Source organism: Hakea prostrata, chromosome 8, assembly GCF_041222555.1.
Source record: "Hakea prostrata isolate BN-2017 chromosome 8, UWA_Hpros_2, whole genome shotgun sequence".
NCBI lineage: Eukaryota > Viridiplantae > Streptophyta > Magnoliopsida > Proteales > Proteaceae > Hakea > Hakea prostrata.
In genome coordinates, this window is record NC_142607.1 from 47489517 (window position 1) to 47501552 (window position 12036).

The window sequence follows — 12036 nt, forward strand, 5'->3', positions numbered from 1 at the left end:
CTTAATCCTCTGCATTTTCTTCTTCTTTCTTTTCCATGAGAAAAGGAGATTCATTACCTAATGGCATGTATGTCATATATGGCATTTTACAGTTTTAAGTTCATGCTACTTAGGTATTGAATTCAACTCTTAAGTTTAAGTTTGGATACTAAGAAAAGAAAGAAAATGAATTTCAAATGTACTTAACCCCTAGTCCTCTCTACCCATGGGCTGCGGACACAAACCAAACTATGATAGTGGTTTATTCATGAGTAGAGTCATTCAGAAATATACTTATTCTCATGAGCAGAGACTAGAGAGGAGGGTTAGACCAACGAAGGGTTGCTCAGTCGGTAAAGGTTACGTCTGGATGCCAAGAAAAGAAAAAACATAGTCAGGCAAGCAATTCACGACTGTAAGTAGGCCCCAAGCCTCAAGCCAATTTGTTTACTGATAATGCAGATTCTGGCAGAATAGGTAGGCAGGGTTGGCAAGATTACCATTCACAGTTGAAACTTAACATGAGAAAATATCTGGTCCCCCCAGAGATGATAGAGAAGAATCTGCAGGATCCACAAAAACAGGGTAACCAGATTGTCAGAATTGTTTTGTGCAGAAGCACTGTGAAGCAACCATGTTAGAGAATAGAGCAAAGACAAATACCAAGGGGCTGAAACATGGTGTAACTAAATCAAGATAGCTGGTGTTTAAACACCAGTAATGCGACACTGAAGCAGAAAATCTATGACAGTACCAGTATGCTGCAGAACTTGTACAAACTAGAGCAATTCTCATCCCAACCACAACCCAACAGATAACAGTTGAACAACAAGCCTAAAAGACTTTCTTTTACTAGGAAATACTACACTGCTACAAATCCCACGAATACAAGTTCTGCACATGGAATACACACAGGAGGGTAAAATGGTAAGAAAGGTTAGAATCATACATATGGCACCAGAAGACACTGTTCCAGTCATTTTAACAGTGAAGAAAATAGACAACAATTTGCTCACCTCTCTAGGACCCTTGTAAACTTCCAATCACAAGGGCCCGGCAGAATTAAGGTCCCAATGAAAATATCGAGAGCACGTGAAAGAAAAAGAAATACCATCCAAGATATAACTGGAAAATGTCCCGAGGACACGACTCATATCGGCTAGTGAGCTACACCCATGGGCTGTATGCTCTCATGGCCCATGTTCAAAGAACCATCTTTCATCAGCTTTACACTCAGGCTATTGAACCTTCCTCTTGAGTAGTGTCGAGAAGCCTTCCTCCAATCTGTCCCAGTCTTCATCATTGCCGCAAATTCTTCGTAGCTGATTTTCCCATCCTGCATTTTACAGACATTGAGGTGAGGTTGGAAAGCACAGAACCCATCCTAATTAACAAGGCCTATTCTGAGGTGCACACCTTGTCAGTGTCTACTTCTTGGAATATGTCGTTTGCCACATCTGCACTCGTGATGGTTCCATCCTCCATCAAGGCACCCTGCAGCTCTTCTTGATCAATATAACCATTGCCATCCTTATCAAAATAAGAGAAGGCCTTGCGAAGATGCTCATCATTGGCCATTTTCTGAAGATGAAGTGATATAGCAACGAATTCTCCAAAATTAAGTTGTCCTTTCCCATTGGCATCAACCTGTTTCTAACAAAATGTCTCATTAGAACATAATGAACCCGCTTTACCTCATATTCCATGTTGCATAAAATTTGCTACAAACAAAAAAAAGACTGATGCAGTGTAGATGAGGTCTGTAACTAACACCAAACAAGTTAATACCTAACTTAGAACAGAAAACCACCTCAAAGATGTTAACCAGATTCTAATGTGGAATTTATCTTGATAGAAGGAAAGAACCCACAGTAGAAAAATTCTAATAAGGATCGATGATTTAAGTATGAACACAATAACCCTCCCAAAAAATAATAAATAGAAATAAAAAACCTCAGCCATCCAACCTAACCTAAGCCTCAGCCACATCACACTGGCCATGCAACGCCTATCACCTTGTAATAACTGCATCACACAGCCATCTTAGAAGGACAAAAAGCATAAAGCCATCATCTGTTGTTTTGTCTAGATTGTGGAACTAGACTAAAACTTCAATCTATTTATTAGTATTTATAATGAAAAACGAACAGGGTCTCTCTATCATGGTTAGGAGATTCCTTTATAATAATAGTAACCCTCAGTAGCTAAGGAAGATTCACCAACATAAAAGGTAACTAACTAGTAATAGTAAAAATAGTACAGCACTCAACAATCATCAAGCAGCCTATTAGCTAGGATCTACAATAAAAAGAAACTATCAAATTGGTTGCCAAGAAGTTTGAGAATTGCCAATGCACTCTTATTATAGTCTTCAAGGAGATCATCACAAAATCTTCATATAATCTTTTAGATGATCTTCAGTTCAAATCTTCTACGTGATCTAAACCTACATCTGCAAGCTTTGTACCAGGAATGGAAACCTTCTTTCGACTCACTTTTACATCATTTTCTCCTTCCACTATGCTTTTCTTCTTAGTTATCTTTAGTTGCCTTCATTGTGATGTTGAAGTTCATAAGAGCACAATAGGAATTGCATGACAACCTCCCTACTTGATACATGACATAAAATGACCAACATTCTGAAATTTTCAGCAGCCATATCATCATATTACAGATCAAGGGCTGCTTCAATCAATATATGAAGTCAGTAAATTAACACAAGAGGTACTAAACAGAGACTAAAGATTTGTTACTTGTCAAGCATAGAAAATCTGCAAGACTCCCTCTAAGAGATCTACTATCTCCATAAGAAAGCACTGTATGATGAAAATGGTGGAATAGCACGCACAGTAAAGAGGTTGTCCTTCAATGAGTAATCCATCTACCTTGTATTTCCTCATCCCTCTTTCAGTGTCAATAGTCAATTGGAGTACAAGGTTCCATGTCATAAAGTAGATGCCAGGAAAATATAAACCAATGGAAGAGTAGGGGTATTGATGGGGATTCAGAACTGCCTAAGGTTAGGAATCCAGGAATACCATAAAAACCAAAAATGCAGTGAAAGAGTCAAAATACTAGATTCAGGTTGATTTCAAAAGAATCTAATTGGCAACTCTGATAAATCTCAAACTCTAACTGAATGTATATTTAACAGAAGAGAATATAATCCTAAAATCCCGGGTTTATCCTATGATTGGATTCTTTTTTCGCTAAAAGGGTCATTTTATAAAGCGAAGAAGAAAAAGGAAAAAAAAAATACAGCAACTAGAACCTTAAGAGGAACCAACCTTGCTCACCCGCAACAACAGTTGCCCCCAATACACCTTTCTTCACTGGTTCCTACTCACATTTGATAACAATTAAACCATTAGAATTGGGCACTTACTGACATCCACTTTTGGTTCAGTGACACAAAATGTCTGGTTGATGAGTCATTAACAAAAGTTTAAGAGCCCTCCTCTTAGACGCATTACCAATGCCGCAAATATTCCAAAAGAAAAGCTTCATAGTAACAGTTACATAGCAACACTGTCCTCTCCCAATGAGAGGCTCTTATTTATTGTAGATACTTTCTCTAAAGCTGCATATACTTTCTTGAATTCCTCTGCCATAGAACCCTTTTTACTTGTTAACACTTTCTTCACTGCATGAGCCTTCTTAGGACGACCAGGCTTTCGACGATGAACAACTACTTCCAATTGCAGCATTTCATCACTTTCCAGCTTGGCCGAACTCTGATGGGTCCCACTAGATTCCAAATCATCCTCCCTAGTTGCCACATCAGCCCCCATTGAGCTCCCTCTTAAACACTTTCCTTCATTGGCCGAATTTCTAATTACCTTCTCAACTTCGGGTCCCACCAATGAACACCCCAAAGAAAGGTTTCCAATTTGATAAGAACTCTTACCCGCGCAAGGACTTTTTGAAATTCAAATGAATTGGTCGAACCACAAACTTCATTCTTATATGCGGGTCCCACTAGTGAATTCCCCAAAGGAAAGTCACAAACTGATTTAGAATTCTTAGCCGCATCTAAGGATTTTTGAAATTCAAAAATGTTGGCCGAACCACTAACCTCAAATTCATTGTCAGGGCCCACATGAGAACTCCCCAAATGAAGGTTACCAATGTGAGTAGAATTCTTACCCACATCAAGGACTTTTTGAAATTCACATGTATTTGCTGAACCACAAACTTCATTCTTATCTGTGGGTCCCACTAGTGTACTCCCCAGAGGAAAGTTACCAATTGATTTAGAACTCTTAGCCGCATCTAAGAATTTTTTAAATTCAAAATTGTTGGCCGAACCACTAACCCCCCAATTCATCTTCGGGGCCCACTTAATAACTCCTCAAATTAGGGTTTCCAAGTAGTTTAGAACTCTTTCTCGCATCTAGGATTTTTTGAATTTCAAAAGGGTCATCCTGGGTAGGAGACGAAGAAGACTGATTCGGAGAAGAATCCTTACCCAAATCCAAAACCTCATTAGCAGATAACTCTGGAGTTAAAGAGGAATTATCTAAATTCCCATCAGCCGACGGAGAATCCACCAAACCAGCCTCCACTAAAGCCACATGAACCACTAGAGAGGACGAATTTCTTTCACCCTCAACTTCCAACGACATTGCAATCCTAATAGAAGTAGGACCTTCATTATGAATATCATCTTCATGCGCCAGTTGTTGAGGAACATGCTTCTCTTTTGCAGAAGGAACATCAATAGTGCAATTTTGGCCCAAATGGCCTTCCCGATTACATTGAAAGCATCTCTGAATGGCATCCTCATAAATCACCTTTTGAATAAAGCTGAAACATGTGTAGAACCAGGTTCAAGGCGTTCTATTTGAACTTCAGGCACTCGCTCTGCTTCCAATTCTAATTCCACCAGAATTCTAGCGTAATGTCCCACAAAACCTAGACAAGTACAACGATCTAAGGAAACCGGACAACCTACCGTCTTGGCAATAGAGAGTAATACCTTGGCGTGCCAGAAAATTGATATCAGAAAAGTAAGGAATCAATCAAGTGTGTTTAGCAATCATATATGCATGTCCAACAGCAACCAGCAACAGATTCTGAAATCCAGCTCAGAAATTAAGACTTCTAGAAACATAACATGGTAGGGATTTTATAAAATCCGAAGAAACATGGAACGTGGAAATACTGACACAGAGGAGAATCCAAACCAATGGAAGGTTCTGATTAATAATAGAAATCACAGAACAATAGCTTGGAAATTTCAGAAATCCAATTCAGAACAGGAAAAATGAAACTGATGTTAGACGGAATTTTTCTTTAATTCAGAGCAGAATCACAGGGATAGCACAACAATTGTCAGAAGCTAATTTAGAAACAAAAATAGAAGATCGGTGCATAAGGGGTACCTGCTTGATATTCTGATTGAGAGAATAACAAAAAGCACAATAGAAGACCTTGGAATCACTACCAAAGCCATAGGGAGTAATACCCACATTTTATCATGGCAAACTATTATGTTTTATCATGGGACCAGAATCAGCTGAGATGGACTGGAATGTAATGTAATTAAGGTAATTATTAAAGAATGATAATGCCATATTTATATGGTTTAATTTATGGATTGATGAAGCAACTCACTGAGGATTCAACCCAAGGTTTGGATCAATGGTTGGTGCTTATGTGTTCAACCCATGGTTCATTTAGCTTGATGTTGGTTTGAGAAATCATATGGAACAGCTTAATAAAAGTGTTCATTTTGGGTTTGGACCAATAGTGGTTCAAATTAAAGTCCATGAGAGGTTTGGTTCACTACAGTTTATTTGGTTCAACCAAGTTACCAAGGTTCAATGGCTATTTGAGGATTTCATTACTCATTAGTCAACCTCAAAATATTAGTGTGGAGAAAGAGAGAAGTCTGAGCTTGAGGATGACATCTAGGAGCTATGCATGAATATTTTGATTAAAGAAATCAGCAAGAGAGATTTGGATTGAAGATCAGCTCAAGAGATTCCAAGATGGACAGGTATTGACATTCAAAGGGATTTCTGAAAAGAAATCAGTTTCATACTGAGGTAAGACCCTAACCCATGTTTTGATTCCTTAGGATTTGCAGTTTCAAGGTATTTGAAATGGATTGGTGTTTGGGGTGTTGTTGATTTAAGGGTGTTAGAGAATTATTGAGAATCAACACCAGGTGGAGATATCAAAAATCTCTTGGATACGGTTTTTTGTTCTTTTTATTGCCCTCTTTCGTCCTTGGCTTTCTATACACATAATGAATGTGGGGGATGGGGGATGGGGAATGGGGTTCAAACCCATTGGTTGAACTCACAGAGTTGCAGCCTCAATTATACTCTTCTTCCCCTCTATTTTTTTTTCTCACTTACTAAAAGATGGTATTAGAGCAAGATAATTGAGGAGTACTACATCATCCTACCCCTAGTTCACCTTAACCATTATCGATTCTTCATCTCCTTCTTGGGTGAATAATCCATAGTGGTTTGCCACTATTGTTCAACCTTGTTTGAAGGGGTGCAGCACCTGCTGCTATTTATGGTAGTTTTCAGAGACTAAATCATGGTTCAGTTTGAGAACTGCTCTTTTCATTATCATGGATGATTTGTTAGTTGATTGAAGATTGAACTTTCAATCAAGCTTGGATCAATTTTCTAAGCAGCTGCTGCCTGTGAGTTTTTAGATCGATTATTGTGTGGATCAATTTTCTGGGTTGGTGAGCTGCTAAGTTGCTTGATACTTGGGCAGATTCCTCTTGGGGAGTGGTTTCTATGTTTCTAGGGAGCATAGTTATCAAGGTGACGCTTCGGCGTCCAAGCGGTGTTCAAGAGTGCTGAGCGACACTCGCTTTTTGAGAGCTCAACAAAGCAGGTGCCTTGGGCATCCAGGCATGGCAGCCAAACGTCCGCTTTTTTGTAAATATAAAAATTCCAAATGGAAGGCTGATACTTATAATCCTACTTGATTCTAATCTGAATAAATCTATTAGTTGAAAGTACATTGAACGTTTAACCAGTGCTAAACTGCTACATGGGATCAACTATCAAGTTAGTTTTTGAAAGAAAGAAAAAAAAAAAGACAACATTACCTAACCCTTCTAAATCGCAAAAGAACTCTTCCACTTCACGATGACATGAACTGCTCTTCACGAAAGAAACCCTCACCGTGGCTTGAACCGGCAATAATCTTTGGCAGTCTTCCTCTCCGGCATTTTTTTTTTAAAACTTAAATGTAGGCCGCTACACTCACAGGTGTAGCGGCCATCTCCAGCTACTCTCCAGTGGTCTCTGTTCCCAACCAAAGGTAAGTCTCCTTCTCTTTCCTCTCCAGCAATGCCTCTCTTCTCTTTTTTTTTAACTCTATGACTTACCTGTAGGCTGCTACACTTGCAGGAGTAGCAGCGGCCATCTCCCGCAACCTCTTCTCAAGCGACGGTTGGTTCTCCTTCCTCTCTTTTTTTTTCTTCCAAGTCTGCAACTCATGGTGTGTGACTATTTCTTCAATTGCTGTTACAACTTACTTCAATGTTATATAATGATTATGTTAAGACCTTTTTATCAGAAATACTTCTGCAAGTTTTATGCACTTTGTCTAGATATTTTCTATAATTTTTCTACATAGAATCTCTTTCTGATTTTTTTTTTAATGGCCAACTCTTCTGAAACAGATGATATGGATGAAGAAAAAGATAGAGTTGCTGAAATTATGTCTTCTTCTCGTCATCTTGTTGAGAAGAAATTGGAAGAGGCTGGTAATTTCCAACAATGGAAACAAATTGTTAATTTGGTTTTGAATGGTCGAGGATAGTCAAAACACTTGAAACAGTGTAGCCAGCTGGTGATACAGCTTGTTGACTTCATCACTCATATCCATACAGGGAAAGACTCGAGGAGTTATTTGAATATCCTAGATACAGGATCCACATAATTTAGGACAGCTGCTAAATAGTATGAAGCATCAGATTGTTTACTTCATCACTCATATCCATACAGGGAAAGATTCGAGGAGTTATTTGAATATCCTATATTCGGGCATTAATGATTATCCCATATCTATGAACTATGACAAGATTTTATCATGCTAGTTGGAGGGGTTGGAATTACACTAATGTTGTGCAACAAATAAGATGTCTGAGGAATTTAATTCTATACTCCCTATCAGTTCTAATGTGAACTAGATGCAGATTCAGTTAGAATAACTCGTAGTTATGGGTTTTTTGGGTAGCTTAGGCAAGGAATATGACTCGGTTTGGTCCAATCTTTTGGGCAGTGATAAGGTGCCAACTCCAGCAGATACTTTCTCCAAGATCCTTCATGTTTCCCACAAGAGAACCCATGATCCTACACCAATTGGGAGCAAAAATTCAGCTTTTACAGCCTCTTCCTGTGGAATGGAGGAAGATGTGGTCATTAGAGTGCCAATTCTCCAGGAAAAACATTTGGTTCAGCTTGGGTCGAAGGAGCTCCTTCAAGGACTTGTCATCATTGTGGTCAGCTAGGACTCATTTAGAAATTTTGTGGAAGCTTCATGGGGAACTTGGCCAACAACAACTTGCCAACTTTGCAGGAACTGCAGAATCTCCAATTGCAAAGCATGGCGAGAAGGTGATAACTGATTCACTGACAACTATGCCAAGTTCACTCAGTTTCCACTTTGCAGAATGAATTCCTCCACTATTACTTTTGTGAAGATAGGTAATGTCACCGTGTGTTTTCCTTCTACTAGTCCTTGGACCATTGATTCAGGTGCTTCACTGCTTCTAATCACATCTTGTGTTTCACGTAATTTTCCATCTCTCTATCCTTCTGAATCTAGTATTAAATAGCTCATGGTTCATTAGCCAAAGTTAGTAGCATTGGAACTATTCTGCCTTGTAGTTCTCTAATGATTTCAAATGTTCTATATTTACCTCAATCTCTTGTTCATGAATATGCTCACCATAGCTTATATCTTTTCAGAAATCTTCTGTACTGGTTCTAGTGTTTTTGAGGCTCTTACATCAAAAAACGATAGATAAGGGGCATTTGAGTGAGAGGTTATATCTTCTTAAGGACTCTCCTTCAGTTGCCTGCACCAAGACTTTTATATCCTCATTCCTCACGATGTTCAAGGCCACTTAGGACATTCATTAATATAGAGCTTACAGAAGCTTGATTCCCATTTTAGTCCATTTCCAGCACAGATTCTGAGTCATGCAGTTTGAAAAGCACCACCATGTGAGTTATTCCTATATAGTCAATAATAGGTCTTCGAACACCTTTTATTAAGTTTACTCTGATGAGAATCCTTATCCTATAACGTCAAAGTTAAGATTTTGGTGTTTTGTTACTTTTGTTGATGACCATTTCGAGGTCACTTGGTAATATCTAATAAAAAATCGTTCTGAATTATTTTCCATCATTCATGCATTTTTTACTGAAAGTCAAACTCAATTTAATCAATTAGTCATATTTTGCATGGTCATAATGCCTCATTATTCCAATCCCCCAACCCTCCCTTTTAATACCTCAATGCCAGTGGCATGATTCATCAGTCCTATCCAAACACAACACAACAAAATGGAGTGGCTGAACAGAAGGATTGACATTTAATGTTAGTAACGACTCATTTCTTACTTTTGAGAGGAAAATACCACAAGTTTTCTGGGTTGATGCTGTTCTCGCTACTTGTTTGTCATCAATCGAATGCATTCTTTTGTAATAAATGGTGGGATTCCTTATAATTAGCTCTTTTAGCCTGCAGCTTTGTTTATTTTGCCTCCATGCATTTTTAGGTGTGTTTGCTTTGTGCGTAGCCATCATCATGATTTATCTAAGTTAGATCCTAGATTCTTCAAGTGTATCTTTGTTGGTTATTTAAACAGTCAAAAAAGGGAATGTTATTATCCTTTGAATAAATATTTCGTCACAGCTGACATTCATTTGTTTGAGTTGACATCCTAGAATGATTGATGTGAACACAGATTGACCCCCCCAGCAGAACCCTAAAGTGGGCCCCAAGAACAACCTAAGCCTCCTGGCCAAACCCACTCCAGGGGTATATTGGTCATTCTCTTGGTAATTTTTCTTGCCCCTTTAGGGCTCAATATGGGTCTAGCTGGAGTCCCTCTATCCAAGGGTTATGGATCTATTTTTAGTTTTTTATTTGGGTTAGTAGTTTGGGAGTTACAATCCATTTTAATTTTTGACTTGGTCAAAGTTGTGGATAAAGTAAGACTCTTTTACAAGAAGGGTTCTTATCTTTTAGGAGTTTGCTTTTAATTAAGAGTAGTCTTTTAGTGGTAGAGTCTAATTCAAAGAGTCCATGCAACGAGGTGGGATCCTAATCTATAAAGGAACCCCACCTAGAGTCCAAGTCTTCTAATTCATTAGATTCCAACGTAAGGGTTTTTGATCAAGGGGTGGGATCCTTGCCCATTAGGGAATCCTAATCCATGTTAGAGTCTTTTTGAAGGCTATAAATAGCCCATTAGTTCATTGTAATTGGCAGTTCTGATTGAATAAAAAATTGGGTGCTTATTGCCAAGGTGTGGCAGGGTCCTTTGAGGGGCAACCGCAAGGACCCTACGGTTGTCAAGTTGAGCATTCTGATTTTCTGCATTCAATCTTCAAGAGCATCCTTCAAGCATTCAGACATACATCCACAGCAGCCAAGTACAGTAGCTTCCCCACCCCCCTCCCCTGCTTTCCCCCTTGTCCGCAGCCCTTCCCCACCCTTCCCTTCTGCTGCGTAACCCTAGAAACCCTTCCCCCTTCCACCGTAAGACTCCCCTGCCTCCCCTCTTGCACAGCCCTAGAAAACCACCCCAACCCCATCGCAAGTACTCCCTCTCCCTTCCCCTTCGGTCATGGCCAAGCCCTACCCCTTCCCCTTCGGTCATGGCCAAGCCCTCCCCTTCCCCTTCTTCCTGCGATAGCAGCAACCCAATCCCCTGTTAGATCTACCTTCCAGCCCCTTTAGACCCCTTACCCCTCCCCCTGTGATCGCACCTAATCCAAGAACCTAGCCCAATTATTAATTTCCCAATTAAACCTAATTCCCTTAATCCAGAAAATTTCTGCACTTCATCTTCTTCCTTGGGAATTCTGCAGAATTTTTAAAACCCTAAACTCTGGACCTATTTCGACTTCTGGCCTTGCTTTATAATTCAGACTTATAGACATCAGTTCTGAACTTGCAGAACATCACACCTACTGTTCCAAAACTGTAGGACAGTAAGGTTGCTTCCCATCCCTAACCCTAGCAGAACCCTTTACAAACCCTAATTTGACTTTAGTTGAATTTTCAGATCTGAGTCATCAAGTACAGCAGGGCTTTTAGGGCCTCAGAATATCCTAAACCTCCTAGTTCAGCCTTCCTAATTGCTTGATTTCCTGGGCAACCCTTAAATCTAGGGAAATTACCAAATTAACCTTAGCCCTAGATCCTAGGTTACGTAATGATTCTCCTTTTGTTCCTCCAAGATTGGATGACATTCACCCAATTTTGGTTGTGCAACAGTCTCCTTCAGCTACAAGACCACTTGCCTTGCTGCCTACACCATTTCCAATTCCTCTGCTTCAGTTCATTTTCGTTCGTCATCATGTGATGCTGCCCCTTCCATTTCCATTGGCTCCCATCATGTCTACTTTGACTTTTGATCATATTTCTGAAGTAAATGATTTATGTTTCTGATGCTTCTATTCCTGTTTTGTCTCATGTTGATGAACCTACTCTTTCAGCAGCACCTAATGTTGATGTTCTTCACTTCCTGCCATAATGTATTAATGTCTAAATCCCCAAATAGCATATTCATCTCTTTTTCAACAAGAACACAGTGGTTTGGCACCTCACCTGCAAATCCCTCCTCTGACTCCTCAGGAAAACATCATCTGTTGTGCACAAGTTTCTGCTGTACACAGCAATGCACATATATACCAAATGGTTGGCTGAGAAAGCAAAGCAAATACAAGACTATTGAGGATTTTAAAATTTTAAAATTAAGCTTTTAATCTCAGCCTTCTATTTGGTACAAAAAGTGCACAGATGTGCACAGCAAAAGATTTTTTCCCTCACCTATGTTCC

General features: G+C 39.3%; 1 protein-coding gene across 2 annotated transcripts in view; it reads right to left on the reverse strand.

The window, feature by feature from the left end:
* Window positions 1-800: 800 nt before the first annotated feature.
* LOC149008270 (calcium-dependent protein kinase 13) overlaps window positions 801-12036 on the reverse strand; it is a 40953-nt gene continuing 29717 nt past the window's right edge. Inside the window, exons 6-8 of one of the 2 annotated variants that reach the window (XR_016175216.1) lie at window positions 1396-1626; window positions 996-1315; window positions 801-873 (exon numbers count right to left, since the gene is read on the reverse strand). Coding sequence is in view for 1 of the 2 variants with exons in the window: in XM_089166675.1 (XP_089022801.1) it covers window positions 1139-1315; window positions 1396-1626 (408 nt within the window). In the remaining variant the exon portion in view is untranslated. Of the gene's footprint in view, window positions 1316-1395; window positions 1627-12036 lie in introns of both variants that reach the window. The other variant, XM_089166675.1, reaches the window with a different exon arrangement.